Source organism: Danio rerio, chromosome 23, assembly GCF_052040795.2.
Source record: "Danio rerio strain M-AB ecotype USA chromosome 23, GRCz13ab, whole genome shotgun sequence".
In the NCBI taxonomy this organism is placed as follows: domain Eukaryota; kingdom Metazoa; phylum Chordata; class Actinopteri; order Cypriniformes; family Danionidae; genus Danio; species Danio rerio.
The window spans coordinates 22,862,377-22,882,205 of record NC_141043.1 but is presented as its reverse complement, the minus strand read 5'-3'; the positions used below and the strand labels follow the sequence as shown (position 1 = coordinate 22,882,205).

Genomic DNA, 19,829 nt, shown 5'->3' with positions numbered 1-19,829 from the left:
CAATTGCAAATAAGAAAACGTAACAAAAAAAATCTATCTTAGCAAATGTGTAATTTTAAGTAAAGTGAGTTTGTAGTTTAATCAAGTTTATTCACTCCACTGACAGTAGGCATGCTTGCATTGTGTCTTCAAGTAATGAGGCTTAAAGAATAATGCTGAGAACTTTCTTAAAACAACTTTATTTTTGCTCAAAAAGAGTTTCAAGCTGATGCATACAGGAAAAAAAACAAATGCCAGCCAAGGTAAGCAGATATTTTACAAGTGGTTTGCATGGGTTTAAATTGTTAGTCATTTTCCAATTTGACGAATGTTTAAACATTTTGTTCATTTACTTTCCGTAATTCACACAATAAAACATCAATATCTAACGAAAACTCAATATTAATATATCAGTAGCATAGCTACTTTTATGGGAAACTATTAAAACAAAACAGTAAACAAAAAATGAGCAATGCATTCTAATAGTGTTATCAATATTGTCGAGAGGATAATACTTAGGGTTTTTTTTTTAACAAAAATGAATTCAGTTTATACAATATATTTCTTTTATACTTTTTTTAAATAACAATCGTAACAAAGGCACTTATGTTACTACTAATGTAAATGTAGTGTGTGCGTGCTTGTGCCTCCCTCTACATAAGCATTTTAATGTACATAGAATAGCACAATGTGCGTATTAAATCTGCACTGCTTCAGAAGAATTCAGCACCCTAAAAATCATAGGGGGAAAAAACGGTTTAAACCAAGAAAAAAAAAGCAAACAGAGGCAGAATACCAAATAAAGCTTTACAGAATATCCCAAGAACATAAGCCTCTAACATACGGACACAGCGTAAATATGTCAACATTCAATTTTAAAAGAAAATAAGCTCTAAAATGTTGAAAATGCCCCAGTCATTATAAAAATTCACCTTTCATACGTTTCTGTTTCTTTATAAAAATCTGCAAGACAAATATTTGACTAACATATTACACCAATTGGTGGTGGCAGAACAACTCTATCAGAGAACATGGTTTGCCGTTAGATCAAGCTCTATTTTTGGTGGTTGTTTAAATAAGTGAGTTTTGGTTGGGGCTGATGACTATAATATGTTCTACTGAATGGTTTTGAATGGCGTCTCTTCTGCTGGCTCCATAGATGTGTATACATAATACAAAAAGGCAGCGATGATGAGAAACACCAGGATGCGCAGCCACGCCGGCACACCTGCAGACTTTGTGCTCTCTGCACTCTGGACGGGTTTAGAGCTTGGTGGACGAGAAGAGCTCTGATAGGCTGAGTGAGACTGGCGGGTGACAGGCCTTCAAAATAAGACGAAAAAGACATTTAATTTATAATATTGACATTACATTTAGCTTTTTTAAAACATTTAGTTTTGAAAAAAAGAAGCAAAATTACATGTATTACTGTGTGTGAGCACAAATGTCCAACATTTTAAAGAGAGCTCTACTTGTGAACACAGGTGCTTACAAATGCGCTCTAGAACGATACACCCATCCCGTTTCTATGCTTTTTCTCTGATCAGATGTCTTTGTACTTGTTTAAGCTGCATTTGCTGACATCTTTTGATCCTCTCACTCGAGCAATCTTTGTATTTATTGATAAATTTACGCCCTAGTAATTTTGTACTTGTTTGGCAACCATCAATAGGGAGCAAAAATGTATTATTTTCTGAAACTTTCCTGTGTATACAGAATAACTATTTTTAAAATGCAATAACAGAGGCCAGATAGAACCTGTGGACCAGATAAAAACTGTGTAAAGCACATGGTGCAAAAGCATTATGTGATTGTCCCAATCCACTTTTGATATTTTAAGGACAAAAACAAATACGCTCAGCGCTGAGGTGCATGGTCTAACAGGGTTGTGCTTACTCTCTTAAAGGTTCAGGACACACTGGAGAACTTTTTTTTTATATTAACAGATTTGTGTGTGTTGAGCATCAGTTAAGACAATGTTAGCACCTGTCAGCTTTAATTGTGGGGAAAACTGGATAATTTTGAGCTTTTGTCAGCTAATCTCAGCTTCCGGGTTTAAATTGATTTTTGGGGTGGGATCAAAATCGGCGACGTAGCGCAGTACTGCAAGTGCAATGATGACGCGTCGGTTTCTCATTATTATTCATATCGGAGTTTTCTTATCCTATGAGAAGAGCCGGCTGCTTAATTATTCATGAGACCTGCCAGACCTGCCAGAGTCAAGCCCGAGCTGAGAGACACGGACCCAAGCACACAGTTTTTAGGCGTTCATGAAGGCTCATATGCGTTTGTTTCCATGATCCACAGGGTTTGTTGCATGTTTTCCCCCGCGATCTTGTCAGGGCCGATCATACAGCAAAGCCGTGTGTGCTGCTAGCATTTTTGTCGGGAGAGCAGCACGAGAATTAGAGAATGGCGGACGCTGTCTTTTATCAGGAGTTCGTTCACATTCAGACACATCACTGTGCTGCTGTGTTTGCCTAAATCCTCCAGATTACCAGCAGGGCTAATGGTTAAAATAGACAGGTCAGGAGACCTGCTCCACTGAGTCTGCATTTAGATCTATGATTCAGACCCGGGGATTGAGGGAGAAGTCCTCATTTATAGTGTTTACATGAACACACTTATCTTTATAATGATATAAATTGTGGTTGTCTGTATATGAAATTACGAATAGCAAATGTAGCAGGGCACTAAATCACTGTTCATTTCTTTGCATTTTAACTTTGTAAACTATAAACTCGTGCGTCGTCTCACGGTTTGTCTCATTTTCTGAGCTAACTGACTACAACAGTTGGTCGCTCCCCTTCTCCCCTGCTGGCTACGCCCACTCCTGCCCGATGCTCGCGGAGCTCCACGCCCATTAATCATGCATCTTTTGAAAAAATTCTGAAGTAGACTTTAACCGAAAATGGGGGGTCTCATGGCCCTTTAATGAGTTATAGATGTGTTTAGAGAATAAACCAATCAGAGTCTCATCTCCCATTCCATTAAAGAGTCAGTTGCGTCGCAACATGGAACATTTTTCACAATTATTTACATGGCGGACTTTGTAAGTGGAAAAACTGAAAGCTTCACTAACAAGAAAACAATTAAATGGATCATCTCCAGTGCAAGAATAGAGAACGAGCCTCCTCCAATTGGCCTCTTTACTTTCTCATTCTCTCTGTTGTGGATAAGCAAATGGTGTTGTATGCACTCCACTGAAGAAGACATCCATTAGCCAACATAATTAATTTAGTTTGTTAATTGCAGAATTCAGTTCTAATTTCTGACCTGACAGGTGGACAATTCTATTCTTGTTTTTAATAAAACAAATATAAATATGCATATAACAAACAATAGTACTGCTAATAATAATATAAAAATGCAAGTTGTAAATAAAGTTCTGAATAAACTGGTCCATTGTATTTTGTGTTTGTCTGTCTGTCTGTCTGTCTGTCTGTCTGTCTGTCTGTCTGTCTGTTTGTGTGTCTGTCTGTCTGTCTGTCTGTCTGTCTGTTTGTGTGTGTGTGTGTGTGTGTGTGTGTGTGTCTGTCTGTCTGTTTGTGTGTGTGTCTCTGTCTGTGTGTTTTTAGTCCACTTAGAATCCAACATGGAAAGCATTTTTGTTTGTTATTGGCATGGATAGTTTTGACATTTAAATGGCGCTTACATGCCTGTGTATTTACTTCAGTAATAAATACGGCATTTCATGATTAATCATGAATAATTACGTTTTGTGATTAATCATGATTAATTACAAAAAAGTGATTAATCACGTTAATTTTTTTAATCATTTGACAGCCCATTACCTGATATGATTTACACACAAATCATTATAAACTTTTTATAAACTGAATAAATATATTTATTTAGGTTTTTATATTCATATTTATTTGAGTTGAATATATACATCCATGCATATATACATTAGCATAAAATTAAAAAGGTTAAATAACAAGTTCAGCAATTTGTGGTAATCTGCTGAGTCTTCTGCAGGTGCATGTTTTGCATGGGCTGGCAATAATAGCTTAGCTGTTTAGATCACCGTAATCACTAGCTTATTGATTTTTTCTTTGTTTTTAAATGATTGCCAGAATAATTAAACAATTTTAATTCAGTAAACCCATGAATGGATTCGTAATGTGAGTGTGTGACTTCATTTCAGAGGATATGACCTATTATCTTGACTTCATCGTTTGTTGCTCCACTTATAAAAAAAAACCAAGTAAAGTCATTGTGCCCAATTGAATTGAATTGATATTTTTTTATTAAAAGGCACACATGGCAAAAATGGGGCCGACAAAACCACAAGAGCTAACACATGCAGCAACTGTCTACACTAGAAGTCTTTCTACACTAGAACATTTTGCATTTTAAGCTTACCTCATGTCTACTGTATGTTTATATTTATGATTGTTGTTACAATATCTGTTACTCAGGTGCCATTTACAATAGAGTGTTTTCTCTTTAAAGAGATTTGTTGCTGTTACGACTGGCAATTACACAACTTTGATATCTTTGACCAGCGAAAAGGGAATGTTTATGAAAATGATTTCAGTTTGGACATACTTCCACTTCCAGATGGGCTAAAAACTGACTTTTGAAAATGGAGGCGTGGCTATTTACAGTCCCTATCTGATTGGTCTTCTGGACAATTGCATATCTTTCCCTGATATGTCAAGCTACTCTCATTTGACCATTACACAACAAGCAGAATTCAAATAGAATGCTGGTGAAATATACAGATGAGAGTGAATGCTCATGAATCTTGTATTTTAGGCTTTATGATGTGGACAGGTCGTTTTTCTGAAATGTATTAAAAACGCAAGTCATTTAAATTCTAAAACGCTGTTTTAAATTGAAAACACACAGGCTCAAAGTAAAAATAAATAAAACTATAGAGTTGGCTTTATTGTTAATGTGAATGTGTATTTTTTTAATAATAACAATAATAATAATATAATTAATATATATGGGGCGTTAATATATAAGGTCACTGGTTCGAGGCCCTGCTGGGTCAGTTGGCGTTTCCGTGTGAAGTTTGCAAGTTCTCCGCGTGTTTGTGTTTCCTCCAGGTGCTCCTGTTTCCCCCACAATACAAAGACATGTGCTATCCGCTTGTTAAGTGTGACGTCACGCAAAGCGGCTTCCGGGTCCAAGCGCTCTATTCAACTGAATGGGGAGACTCATGAAATGGTAATAATAAACGTTTACAAAGCGATTTAATGCTTTTGAAAATCACGATCGCAATATATATGTCCATGCCTAATATCCGATGGCCAGAAAGTGATTAATTTTTTTTATAAATTGTTCAATTTTTGGTATTTGTTATGCAGTAAGCCCAGAGATTGTTGTGTACACTATGATTTTATATAAAATTAACCTTAATGTGGGGCAGGAATAAAAAGTGATCATAAACAAATGATTTCTCCACTCAAATGAATGGTGGCTTGGACCCGGAAACAGTATTACATACCTCACAAACACGTCACCACTTAACAAGAGGATAGGTAAATTGGAAAATGTGTGTGTTTGAATTTGAGTGTATGGGTGTTTCCCAGTACTGGGTTGCAGCTGGATGGGCAAATCGAATTGCTCGATAGAATGCAATATTCAGCCCCAAAATAAGCAGAGCAAAAGCACTTTAAAGGTACACTGTGTGCATGGTTAAATAAGTTCAGAAAGACAATAAAAATAAAAACTCACTCGTTGGTATAGTCAACATCTTCTCTGTAGGCTGACAACTTTGACCCCACACTGTAAAGAGACCAAATCCTCCATTTAGAAGGTTTTAACCACTTAAAAAGAGATATAACAAGTAAATAAATGAATCTCACTCGTGGGCAAAATCTGAATCGCTGGCCTTTGATCTCCTTGTGCTGTAATCATAGGAGAGGGACATTGTTTGTGCAGGACATACATAATAGCCCCTTTCACATATCAGAACACTCAGATGCATTCACGTCCGCGCTGTTTATGAAAGTAAAAGCCTTTGAAAAAACTTTCCAGACACATTTAGCTGTTAGATGTTAGTCAGATAACGTTTTTATGTTCTTTCTTAATGCCAACTGTGTAATTACCGATAAGGTGTTTATGATAAACCGCTGTTTGTTTACCTTCAAGCTCTGCTTCAGTTGCTTCACATGTGCACGTGAAGCAGCCGGTGAGCGTCAGCACACACACATATTATGAGCATGTCAATATGTGAAAGTGTTCCTCCATATGTTTTATATAAGTCGTTGACAATACTTATCCATCCACAGAATTTGTAATGTAGTCAAGTGTGTAAACATTTAGCTGTGGTTCGTGCTTCTGCCTTTAGATGTCTCACAAAGCAGCTGCATGAATGCTAAAGATAAAAGTGAAACCATCGAGAAAAGGTCGGCCCCTTCTATGTTTACAAGTGCAGCCGTTTATAGGTCATTTTTGGTTAATGATGTCAGAAACTGCCATTTTGGAATGTGTGAATGGTCTTTTCCGGAAAAATAAGGCAATGTCCATGCCCGTGTGAACACCTTTTTGTTTTTATTTACCGGTAAAGTCGTTATGGAAATTTTCTGGATATTTACCGGTATCACTGTGTGAAAGGGGATACTGACAGATATTAGTATTGCGAAAAAATTAAATAAAGTTACTCACACATCACCATATACTTCGTGTCTTGTTTGTTGCTGCTGAAAATGATAAACATGAGCTCAATAAAAAACATCACTGGCTCAAGAGTTACTTTTTAATACTAGCTCATTTAACTTACGGGCTGATGATAGGTAACATATTCCACTTCTTCCTCTGTAAAGCAAAAGTAAATGTTTAGAGTGTAAATCAGCACTGCAAATATCGCTCTATAGTTCTCTGTCTTTAGCAAAGTCTTACGTTCTTCTCTGTAGTATGTTTTGTCAGGTGAGGAAGGCTTGGTTTTTTTGGCCATGGCCTCATTCAGTTTTTTTTCATAGAGCTTCCTTGTGGATTCTGCAAAACATATCAGATCAATTTACAACTTTTTCCTGATTCACTGAGATGATTTTATTAATGGAACATGCTTTAATGAGGAAAAATGTCATGATAATAATTTCGGAAATACGTCTGGATTTATTAGATATGGTCATGATTAGGGCTGCACGATATTAAAAAAACATTGACATTGCGATATTTTGTTTTTTATTAATATACATTGCTTTATAAAATAGATTTCACCATGTTTCACGTATTTGGTAAACTTCATTTTTGGAGGGATGGGGGTGGGGTGGCATACAAAAGTGTTTTATATTTGTCTGGTAAGCCTTAATGTCAGTTGGACACATATATCTAATGTAAAATGACACTTGGCAGTCTTTACTATAAAAATTGTAATTTAATTAGTCTTTGTTAAAGCAACTAATGCTATTGTTTCATGTGCCGGAATGCTTTAAACTCACCTAATTTATTTAACGAAAAAATACAACTATTAAACTTTAATGGCAAAGTTTAACTATTGTGGGTTTTATCTACAAGCTCCTGGTCAAAAATTACACATAATTGAGATAGCAGATCAGTGATGCGATTATTGCGAATGCACGTTGTGATATCGATGCTGAAAGGATATATTGTGCAGCCCAGGTCATGATGTTTTTTTTTTCATTTGATAAAGGTGTGAAAACAAAATAAAATTGCTTCCCCAGAGAAAAACTGAATAAATACATTTGGATTTCTGAACCAATACAAATAGAAATACATTTCATATTGTGATTGAAAATCAGGGTTATTCCACCAAAAATAGATCTCGTAACTCGTCTGAATACTGAAATCGTGTTAAAATGACTGTAAATGACTATAGTTATTTGTAAAAAGGTAACTTCGGCTTTATTCTGCTTTATTATTTACCCATTTGCCAAAAAATAACAACAAAGCAGATACATTTCAGACATTCAACCTGAGTGTGTGTCTGTGTATATTAAAAACTATTTTACATTTTAAAATCAGAGCACATACAGTACCTACTATGGGTCCATGTTTGATGCCATATTCATCCAGCAGCTGGCAGATCTCTTTATCCGATTTCACACTTAATGACGACATATCTGCAACAACAAACATGTTTAGTGTTAAGATTTAGGGCTGCAACAATGCATATTTTTTTTAAAAATCAGTTGAGAACAGTGATGAATTATGTAATATCCTGGTAGTTAACTAGCAGGTTAGGCCTGATGGTTGACAGAGAAGTAACTCAAGATCTAAAATGAATAGTAATCTCAGAGAGATACAGTACGAACTAGTAGGTTTTTTTTTTTTAATAATGAGAATAATAAAAAATAGGTTCTTCAGCGTGAGACTAATGTAGCCTACAACATCTGGACCTGAGTGTTACACATGTGCAAACAGCTGTAAACTTTAAGAAGTAACAATAAACTCAAAAACCCTACAATTAAAGTCTAAACAAAATGACATCTTCTGTCATATATAAGGCCATTAAAACCAAAATATCAGGATTTTTTCGCGAACAACGGTAAAAAAAAAAAGATTTTGTCGGGCTCGAGCTAGCAACCGAAAGCTCTGACACAACTTCAACGCATGACATACATGGGCAAGCTGTAGCGCTGCCAAAGCAATAGCGTCGTGTATTCTCTCATCTATATAGGCACATTTTATATGTTTAAAAATATTAATTTGCAAAAATTGATTTACCGTAAATGATTCCAGAACGTTAAAAAGGCGCTTTCCTGAGCTGGGCGTGTCGCTGGTCGCGCTGGAGGAGGAGAAACACATCACTTCCTGACGCCTGAACTGAGGCGTGTTTAAAACAGTCAAGCATTTTTTTCCCTCACAGGATTATGGTGATGTTTTACAGGTTATATACCAATTAGTAAGTGATTATAAGGCCTTATGAATATTAACCATTGTTTTACTATAAATATAAATTAATAAATTCACATGTTCATTTGTTTATTAGATTGACAGGGCATATTTATAGCATACCTAGATAATTAGTATACATTTATATAATGACAATACATTATGTAAAATACATTAATAATAATATTCATATTTATAAATAATAATATTCATATGTATAAAATAATTAATGTACTAATACATTTATACAAGAAATAATAACTAAATTTTAAGTGCTTTTAAGCAATTTCAACTAATCAGAATCAGCAAGTTAACTAAAAAGAATTTTCAGTCTATTCAGTTCACTGATTCAACACAATTTGAAATAAAATGCATTATAATTTATAACCTATAATCTCTCTTTTTATTATTATAAATATGTATGTATGTATATATATATATATATATATATATATATATATATATATATATATATATATATATATATGTGTGTGTGTGTGCGTGTGTGTGTGTGTGTGTTACTTTTTTAATATAGGAAACGTCTTAGGCATTAGAAAATGCTTGATAAAATAACAAATAAGGCAACTGTATATTATTTTTTGTTTTGTGTTTTTTTTTGAGTATGCAAAATTACAGCTTATTAATTTTTCCAATTAAACAACAAAGCTTTATAAATCACTTAAATAGCCTAGAGTCAGTTGTTTCAATGTAACGTCCTGAATGTCAGTCTGTTCTGTCTTTAAATACAATGTATATGCACCACCCTTATTTTCAATCATTTGCGCTTCAACTTTCCAAGCATTTTAAAATAAATAATACCAACTTAGTGGACATGTAATACACGTTTCACAGAATTTGAGACGCTCTTGACAGTTTTGATTGATGGCTGATGCATATGAAAACAATGCCTTAATTGTGGGTGAACGGTACCTTTAAGCAACCAGATGCAGTACACATATGTACCGCAAAGGGGCGACATCGCGACTTCTCAAAAAAAAAAAATCTCAGGGAAAAACCCCGAATGTTGTGTATTTGTTTTCGCGTTGGCAACGACAGAGCAAGATAACATGATTCAGCAGGAGCCATCGTTTATCTGACTGCTATCTACTTTATACAAACTAAACCGCCCGAACAAGTACCTTTGTAAACTGTGTGTGACAGATTGTCAAAACTTTGACAAAACTATTTAAATGGAATATCTCAAAGCGGAAAAAAGGTCAATAAAAATAAAATACCCGGGGCCCATTTAATAAGGACCTCACCTGGGGGCCTTAATCAATAAACAGATAAGGGCCCTGAAAACCAGAGTTCCGCTTTCCTAATATGGACTGAACAGCTGCTTATGTCTCTTGACTGTTCTTCTGACTCATCTGCATGCCAGTGATGGGCGTCAACCTGATGCATTTACTCAGAAACTTTTCTTTAGGTTGTGTTTTGATGCATCATAAGTAACTAAGCAATAGCTATCAGTAGGGCCAGACAGTATCTGCAGACAGTTTTTGCTATTTCTGCAGAAGATTTTGCAAAAAAAAAAATAATAATAATAATAATAAATAAAATAAAATAAAAAAATTGTGGATTTATGCAGAATTATTTTAGGAGTATCATAACAATATATATATATATATATATATATATATATATATATATATATATATATATATATATATATATATATATATATATATATATATATATATATATATAAAATAAAGGATAATAATTTTTTAATACACTTTTATTTAATTTTTACAATGCAAATCTATTTAGATCCACTTATTTGGAAAACAAAGCAAGTCTCATATAGCATATCTACTAAAAGACTGAAAATATAACTTTACAACTGTATTGTAAACAAATCACATGAACATTTTAATATTACTATTATTATATCACAATAATATTTGTTAAATTTATTAAAAAAGTGAATAAATTGAACTGATAAAACAATATATTTGGAGGGAAAACGGTTTGTTTTTATCAAGGATCTTTATGTCCTTCCTGCAGTAAATTAAGGGAAATTTGATCTCCCTCATGCACATTTTTCCCGTTATTTGCAAATCAGGCATTTTGTAAAGTCTAATTTCGAACTCTGTCCAGAAAAAAAAAACATGTATTTTATGATATCTTTATAAAGCCCTCTGATTCTAGACATCTTATTTCTTAATTTGTGTGTTTGTTTGAAAGTTGTGCTACAGCATCCTTTATGAGATTTATAGTTGCCTGGGGAAAAGATTTGGGAATTGAATTCTCGGCAGACACATGTAACTATAGTTTGACTTCAATACTGTCATGCTCAGTCAACAGCAGACACCAACTGATTTAATTCAAGGTCATACATTGTCTACACCACGCTAAAGCCAAGCTCCATAAAATCTTTCCTTCTGTCTCACCAATGTGCAATAGATGCAAGACAGCAGAGAACAGATTCTGGACAAACATATTTTTTAATTAAACTAACCCTAACTGTAACCCTAATACACTAGTGCTTAACAATTGGAAGACACCTTTACCCCAGAACTGGATTTCTGGTACGATATCTGTTCAGATGGAGAGACTCAGATTTTTTAAGACTAGCTCCATAAAAATAGTTTTGGCTACTTGGGGTCAATTTCTTGATTTGTTTGGCAAATCTATATCTCAATTGAGCAATCAAGTGACCCCTCTGAAAAGTTATATACCCTCTCTAGTTTTAATTTCATGTTTTGTGATTATGTCTGTGTGTTTTTATTTATTTTTATTTTTTTTCTATGTCTACAGTACGAGCTAATGTTTGTTCTTGTTTTCCCCCTGTCTGTGTGTGGGTGTGTGGATTCATGGAATAGTAGCTGACTGACACTTTCTTGGAGGTTATGGGTTTATTAGTCCCACCCCCACATTAATTGAACAGGCCACCTGAGAAGAGAGATTAGTTTTAATGGAGGGAGAAGTTCTTATTGTTTACTCTATGGAACTGGGAGTACATTAAATGTAAATACAGACTTATGCTGCGGTCACACAAGAGTTTGTGCATGCAAAATTCCGTTGTACAGTGCTGTGAATAGGGGCAAGATCAAAAAAAAGATGACATTAGACATTAAAAAAAGCGAATGGTTGATCCATCTTTTAAATTCCTGTCCAAAAGGGTCATGTTTCGATCCTCGATTGGTCTCACACAATCATGTGATGCAATTTCACAGGTCAGTTCAACAAGCTTGAACTTTCTAACACAGCGAACTGCAAAATTTGTCACACAAGCTTGCATTTTCGGTCTAACGCTTTGCGTGTGGATGTATGGAAGTCTACAGGGAGAAAAGTGCAGCGTGACCACAGCTAGTTGTTTGCTAATTGACACTTTCTTGAAGGGGATGGGTTAATTAGTCCCACCCCCACATTAATTGAACAGGCCACCTGAGAAGAGATATTGGTTTTAATAGAGGCAGAAGTTCTTATTGTTTACTCTATAGAACTGGCAGTACATGTAAACATATAGACTAATTATTTAAAATAAATATGGTAATGTTCCATAAAATAGCTAATTTTCAGGCCATTTCACAAAAATAAAGAAACAGAAATTAGCTACCTGACCTAAAGCATCATAAAACACTTTACCTGCTCTTTGCAACATCTCCAAAAATGTGCTTTCAAATACACACAAATGTATTGAATAAAAAAAAAAACATTCCTAAAATTCAACTATTCTCCCATCAATAACAGCACAGGGGAACCTTTTACTCTTAATAATGCAAGTTTAATTCCTCCAAACTCCATATGTAAGAATAATGGTGCAGATCATTGACAACCTTCTTGTTTACTCAAAAAAATAAAAAATAAAAAATAAAAAAAAAGTAAAATCAATGACCAAATTGGCATTTTTGTGTGGAGTTTGCATGTTCTTCCCTTGTTCGCATGGGTTTCCTCGGGTGCTCCAGTTTCCCCCACAAGTCCAAAGACATGCAGTTCAGGTGAATTGGGTAGGCTAAATTGTCCATAGTGTATGTGTGTGAATGAGAATGTATGGATATTTCCTAGTGATGGGTTGCAGCTGGAAGGGCATCCACTGAGTAAAACATGTGCTGGATGAGTTGGCAGTTCATTTCGCTGTGGCGACCCCACATTAATAAAGGGACTAAGCTGAAAAGAAAATGAATGGATGAATAATAATTATTCACAATGCCCATTTCTAAAGCGCCAAAACGGAGAAATCAAACATGCAATAAAATACAAGTATACATAGAAAATTCTAAAATATAAACTATGATCAAGAATCTAAAAACACAGTCTTAAATCGTCTTAAAACTAGCTAGTGTGGAGGCACTTCTTACAGAATAAGGGAGAGCATTCATTAACCTGGGTGCAGCAGAGAAGGCTCTCTCCTCCATTGATTTTAATCTATAGGGTGGCTGTTGAAGTGTGAGAGTATCAGCAGATGGCAGTAAACGAGAAATAGATCATATGGAAAAAGAAATCTCAAAGTCTCCACCTGGTTTTATATTGGTTCAAGATCTCTATTTTCTTCACGTGATAGATGAGAAACAAAAAAAAAAAAAAAGGAAACTAAAACCACACACCCAAGAAAGACATTTACACATCTTGATTGACAGAAAAATAGTTAAGACAACTTTATTGTGTATCAAAATACTGTTAAGACAAACCATTATTTATTTATTTTGACACAACTAATTGTTTTGTTTTAATTCAGAAACACTGATTATGCATTGACAATGGAGCACAACGAGCTAAAGAGCTGACAAAGTGAGAGCAAAGTGACGTTTCTCCACACAAACATTAGGGCTTCCAAGTGCGTTAAACCAGCGTAACTCAAGCGATAAGCGTCAATATTCTCCCTTTCATTACACCTTCAGCCAAACGACACTGTCATCAACACTTTTATTCCACTATGTAATTTCCCTTTGGTGTTGCTGAAATCGCCATCTAACGGTCTTTTTACGGATGCAACACGGCAGCTCTGCAGACTGAAAGATACTCAAAACACAGACGGAGGAGCAGACCCACAGAGCTTTGGCACCAGTGTTAATTCAGTCTACGTGACAGTCTATGGTTAAGCGTCACTTCACCCAATGGCAAGTTAAAACCAAAACAAATCTGTGTTAAACAAGCGGCTGAATCACATCTAAAGTTCTCCTGCTACTCACTAGCAATGGTTACTCTGTACAGCAGTCTCCTAAACCAGGCAAAAAAAAAAAAAAAAAAAAAAAAAAACAGTAGCAGCTACTCTGTGTTTGGGACAGAAATCACAGAGCAAACGCCACCAGGACCCTCTGTTTTAAAGGATTACTGAATGTAACAGGATCCAAAAATGACTGGCAAACAGTGACACAAGGTGCTTCTTTTTAAATCCCTCTCTTGCCTGAAAGCGGATTAGTGGTGCAGGAAGATACTGGAGAGGATCGCAGAGGGAAGAGACAGTTTTCAGTGTTCATGTATTGAATGGTGATGGATGTTTTTGTGGAGGGCCACTAGACAGTGATGTGATACGGGCTGCCCGGGATGTGCTCATCACCCCATTTGACCACCAGAATGTACTCTCCTTTCTCCTTCAGCTGGTAGGAAACGTTGTAGAGGCGGTTGCCCAGGTGTTTCACCAGGATCTCCTCACAGGGCACTTTGGGTCCATCCACTCCGACCAGGAGCATGTTCCTCCCTGAGGGGTCAGATGAAGAAATAGTCAGATACTGAAAGCTAATAGGAACTGACTGAATGTTTAACACTTTAACATGAAACTTTTAATGTGACTGTTAAAACGAATCGATTTCACATGGTAAACCCAGTGTTTACCATGTTACGCATTAAGATAATGACATTGTTTTGTTTCCTTTTTAACCCTTTTCTGCAAATATTAACAAACATCTTTATGTTGTGAAATATGACATTCCTATTCTCAAATAAGTGTAAAAACCAAGCAGCAACCTCTCGCTCTCCCTTGTGAAGCCAATACGGAAGTAACTAAAACTGCAGTTCATCGACTTGCCTTTAGGGGCTGGCTCCATAAACTCCAGATGTTCACTGACAGCATTGCTAAATTGGCCAATTTTACAGCTGATAAAAACATGTTTACAGCGTGATACAAAAAAATGCTTTTGGTGCATATAGCTATTATTACCCTTCATGACAACTGTGAGGGGACGAATTTCTTTACAACTCATCAGTTCCGTTTTTATTAAGTTATATTAAGTCTGCATAATTTAGGGCGTGGCCACTTGAGTAGCAGCTAGGTCTCGCTGGTCGCAGTAACTTCACCTCAGCTGATTCTGGCTGATTAGCTGTTGAACTCTGCATATACATTGCATTTTTGTTTTGTTTTATCTGGCTTTACACAGTCAGTTACATTTTTAGAATTATTTCTTACAATTATCAGATAATATGGCATGCTGTGTGCAATTTATTCTGCTCACAAACCATTCACGTGGCCTCCATTTCCCTAGGCGAGTAAAAATTATATACTTGTACACCATATCTACACATGAATTTGTTTTATTTAAGATAATTCATCATTTATTTTTCTTTTAGACCTGCAATGCACTTCTGAATCTGACAGATTGATTGACAGTCATCTGACACACTGTCGTAAAGTGTTATGCCTGGATTTCATCAATAGCCTTACATTTACTAACACAGACTATATATGATGTGTTTGGAAGTAATTCACATTTTCCTCATGTAGAAAATTGTCATAAGAACAATGCTTAGTGGCTCAGTGCATTACAACTGTGTTTTTAAAAGACTAAGCACAAGTGGTCAGAACACAAACGAGTCGCAAGTATTAAGCGTTTCTCCTAAAGAAAAGCCAGTCTAAGCAAAATACTAGCAGGCATCTGTAGCTCCACCCCGCTCTGCCTCTTTGCCCTTGTTTGGTATCCCCCGGTCAGTGCGATGATGCACGAAAAAAATGGCGACGAACAAAAACACCTACGTGTAGCTTCTTTTGCGTTCTTTATAAACTAATGGTTGACTACACAGATGCTACATCTATATCCAGTCTTTGGTATCGACTTACATGGTCTTCATCAGGTTAACCTCATGAAGACCATATAGGTTAAAATGTTACAATAAAAAAAAGTGGGAGTGTGACTATTTTCTTTTGACTTTCCACTGTTTGTTTTTTCATCGGGCACCAGAATCTCAGATGTGCGCACATTTCTGTTTTCTGGTTGTTTAACTCTTTTACATGAATGTTTTAAATACTCCTGTCTAACCACTGTGTGAGATTTTTTTAATGTAATCTTTATTTAAAACAAATACATTTAGTTTCCATGGCAACCCAGTGTTTGTTATGCATCGTGAGGATATATATAGTTTCTTTTTCCCCTCCTTTTCTGCAAATATTGATAAACGTCTTAATTATGTTGTGAAATATGATATTCCAATTCTCATACAAGTGTAAGAATGTGTATTTCATCATTTGGATTTACAACATGTTAATTAGGCTTTTTTCCCCCCTAAAATACAAGAAAATGGCTGGGGGAAACTTTCCAGTAGCAAAAGTGTTCCTTAGATAAATAAAGCACATCTCCCAATTATGTTTGAAATAATTATGAATCACCATCTCCATCAGCATATATTTTACAATTCATAAACGCTGCTTTGATAGTAAATGTGTTTTGTTAAGTCTAAAACCTAAAATAAAAGTTAATTGCATGAAAACTGGCAAATTGTGATTCATGACAAGCACCAAACACCTATTTCTATGCCTCAGCATGTAATCAAAATGTGTATTTCACATGTCATCAACTGATTTCTTGTTTGAATGTTGCAATCACTCTGGTTTTCATACACTTCATGGACCAGTGTAGTCCAATCACACTGGTGTGATTTTGTGTGTGAAAGGGCTAATGCATTTTAAAACACAGGTCATACCTGCTTTACTACAGTCCACACTGAAAGTGTTCTTCTGTCCTATGAAGCCCTTGTTGAGCCCCAAACCTTTGGCCACTACGCGGCTGGCATCAGAGCTGGCCCAGCCTGGCGCTGCCTGCTGGCTGGTCGTCATGCTGCGGGTCACAGGGTCAACCAGTACTGATGAAGTCTCATGCATGCTGTGGCTGTTGACCAATCGGGAGCCTGCAACACATGCGCTTGGAATTACACACCACAACAGCTTGTGACCACTACCAGATAGGCAACATGAAGTATTGGAGGTGATGGAAAAATTCACACTAAAAATAAATTGTGCATATGCAAAACATATGGATACTATGAATACAATAAGTACAAAAACAATTGTAAACAAGTCAATTCAAACTTAAAAGGTCAATTAAAAGTAAATGTAAGAACATGAACAAACTGAAATGCATAATTTTGAACAAAATCAGTCCATATAGAAGTTCATTTTTAAAACAAAAGCATGAAAAAGTACTTAGTTTATACTGTATTTCATTAAATAAAGTATTGTTGTTTTCTTACCAGTAATTTTAGCTTTGAATGGACTACCAACAATATGGTACGGTCCACCGTATTTAATAGAAATTAGGTAGTTTCCAGGGGCCATAGGTGTGTAGGTGACTTTGTAGCCCTCTGGGCATTCCTGACAGTCCATCTTCACCTTGGACGGCCCGTCGATAGTCACCGCCAAAGCTCCAGGGCCAGCTGAACTGGTGTTTACAATGAACTCACAAGGCGATCCTGTAGAAGAGATGGTAGAGTTAGTCTACTGTTAGTTTACTTTCAAATGCATACAAAAATCACACTGAACATAATATATGAAGCTCTTTGTACCAGTAGTGCCTCCTTCCAGACCAGCTCCATAAGCAGACACCATTCCTGGATCTCCAGCCTGACCCGTCTCACCAACACGGATCTTGAAGGGGCTTCCAGGGATGTGAGAACCATTAAATTTCACATCTATCAGGTACAATCCATTCTCCCTGGGAATGAATCTCACAGCATATTTATCTGAGAAAAGATAAGAAAGATCAGTCAGATTAAATTTGACCAACAACATAAGATGGTAGAGGGTGCTCATTCCCAAAAGATGCAAACGCCTTAGTCTCAGATCATTTTAATATGCAAAACCAAGCGTCAACCCTTCAACCAATGGTTACCTTCATCGATCTCGGTGACGCAGCACTCTTCAAGTGCTCCTGATGGACTGTGAACTTTGGCATCGATGACTCCTTTCGCCCCATTTAGGCTCACAGCAAAAGAGGCCGGCTGGTTCACCTTTAACCCGGACTCCTGCATTAACACGACACTGCCACACTCAACTCGGAAATCAAAGCTGGTATAAAATTTGGCATTCAATCGAACATTTTTAAATACGCAACAGGTCTTCACCCAATATGACTCCAACTCTTACCTTCAGGCTAACAGAGTTAAAGAGAGAGGCTTTGAGAGACCAAGAAATGAAAGCCCTCCACCCCAAGCAAAAGGAAACAGTCTAAAGTCAAAGAAAAGAAAAGACAAGCCTCTTTCGCCCTCTTTAACCCTTTAGCCTATAATTCATGCTGGTGGTAGGGGCTGTTGGGAGCCTTTAGGACAAGGCACGAGAAACACAAACAGTCCTTCAGTAGCCCAGAAACCCCAGCACAACCCATGAACACAGCAGCAGTGCAAAATGGTGGAATTTTGCTGTGATTATTGGTGTATGCAACTTTGAGATTAAACCATATAAATTGTAAAGATTTACCCATCTACTAAATATGTGCATGTATGCGAGCGCAACTAGTCTTGCATGGCAATTAGGGATGGGCGATATTTTATCATTTGCAAAATACCAATGAGAATTAGTCTTTACATTATATAAAATAGACCTACAATCAATTAATTGTACTACACTAGCATGTGTACACGGTTTTCCAAATTAAGCCAAATAATCAAATTTCCTGACTTTGAGAAAAAAAAGAATGTGAAAACAAGCCATGGTTGTGCTTATATATTAATAAGAAAATAAGCAAATAATAAAACAATCTTTTCTATTATCCTGGACTGATTGTCAGTTGACGAGCCCAAAAGGAATAAAACAGATCTGAAAAACAGCTTAACCATAACATTAGGCATTACATTATGGTTGGGCGATGTCAACAATTTTGTCATCGTACGATGTTTATGTGAAGCACCACAATGAATGATGGCATTGGTGAATTTATGAATAACTAAATTCATGACATATTAATTCTTTGTAGCCTACCGTTTCAACTACATGACCCACATGGTCTTTATTTATGATTTGGTTATGGATAAAACAAAGTTACACAAATTACCACCTGTCAATCACTTTTTTCCACGGGACTCTGGCATGAATAGGCAGAGTGATCGTCAACAAACTTGGTTGGTAAAAAGGTGTACAACCAACAGTATCTGAGGTTTTTTGCTAAAATTACAAAGTACAACCGTGAAATCGTAGGATTGAAGCAGTGTACTAACGCTGTGACCCGTTACCTGATAGATTCAAATGACTAAAAAGTTGTTAGATAGAGACTAGATTAATAAAATATCCTGTTTAACAACTATAGTGAGACGTGTTCCAGCGGTACATCCTTGATAACCTGTCTGACGTCCACTGCTCTCAGGTTTTGTGCTCAAAGCACCTGCTGACTGCATGGAGCTTAGATGTATGCATATGCTACAGCCCATACCAGAGTATGTGTGTGTGTGTGTGTGTGTGTGTGTGTGGTCACATGATGTGCATTTTCAGCAGTATACTATGGAGATGACGATGAAACGCCAGTGTAAACGTGGGTTGTTATCATTCTAAAATGCCATTTTAAAACTAAGATGTATTAACATAAACAGGGCCTAAATGTGTATTTTTCACGAGCGGGTTGATGCTGCAACAGGGGCGGAGGATTGTGATGCCGACTCAGCATCACGATGTCTTTCGGCCATCATCAATGGATGATGGCTTTATCTATCGACCCAACCCTACATTATACAGCATAAAAAATATATATATATTTGAAAGTGTAAAAAACAAAAAAAAAAAAAAAAACTAAAAAACTAAAAAATTATAATCTAACAAAAAAAAAAAATCACTAAATAGAAATTAAAATAAAAGCTACAAATAAAAATTCCTGATATAGCATGACTTAAAAAAAAAA

At 36.0% G+C, this 19,829-nt stretch overlaps 2 protein-coding genes across 8 annotated transcripts in view; both read right to left on the bottom strand.

Moving 5' to 3' along the window:
- Positions 1-160: 160 nt before the first annotated feature.
- Positions 161-8,697, bottom strand: emd (emerin). 4 transcript variants are annotated; one of them, NM_001386483.1, is made up of 8 exons: positions 8,626-8,697; positions 7,938-8,021; positions 6,838-6,933; positions 6,719-6,753; positions 6,604-6,638; positions 5,802-5,843; positions 5,671-5,721; positions 161-1,302 (listed from the first exon to the last, which is right to left on the bottom strand). In NM_001386483.1, the coding sequence occupies exons 2-8, from the start codon at positions 8,017-8,019 to the stop codon at positions 1,095-1,097; spliced, it is 549 nt and encodes a 182-aa protein (NP_001373412.1). In that variant the 5' UTR covers positions 8,020-8,021; positions 8,626-8,697; the 3' UTR covers positions 161-1,094. The 4 variants fall into 4 exon arrangements, with proteins under 4 accessions (NP_001373412.1, NP_001373413.1, XP_087161943.1 ...); NM_001386484.1 differs by having other exon boundaries at positions 6,604-6,635; XM_087305817.1 differs by having other exon boundaries at positions 164-1,302; positions 5,802-6,180; positions 6,226-6,638; positions 8,626-8,685.
- Positions 8,698-13,369: 4,672 nt separating this feature from the next.
- flna (filamin A, alpha (actin binding protein 280)) overlaps positions 13,370-19,829 on the bottom strand; it is a 55,031-nt gene continuing 48,571 nt past the window's right edge. For all 4 annotated transcript variants that reach the window (XM_087306871.1, XM_087306873.1, XM_087306872.1 and 1 more), the window contains 5 exons: positions 17,835-17,967; positions 17,509-17,685; positions 17,197-17,415; positions 16,651-16,854; positions 13,370-14,437 (listed from right to left, as the gene is read on the bottom strand). In XM_087306871.1, the coding sequence (XP_087162997.1) occupies positions 14,253-14,437; positions 16,651-16,854; positions 17,197-17,415; positions 17,509-17,685; positions 17,835-17,967 (918 nt within the window). In that variant the 3' untranslated portion in view covers positions 13,370-14,252. The remainder of the gene's footprint in view (positions 14,438-16,650; positions 16,855-17,196; positions 17,416-17,508; positions 17,686-17,834; positions 17,968-19,829) is intronic.

Bases quoted from the DNA above. Each gene is read 5' to 3' on its own strand.
- emd (NM_001386483.1), bottom strand. From the start codon at position 8,019: ATGTCGTCATTAAGTGTGAAATCGGATAAAGAGATCTGCCAGCTGCTG. The intron at 6,639-6,718 runs GTAAGTTAAATG...TATCATTTTCAG, and splicing joins ATGTTACCTATCATCAGCCC to CAGCAACAAACAAGACACGA. The intron at 5,844-6,603 runs GTGAGTAACTTT...CTATGATTACAG, and splicing joins CACGAAGTATATGGTGATGT to CACAAGGAGATCAAAGGCCA.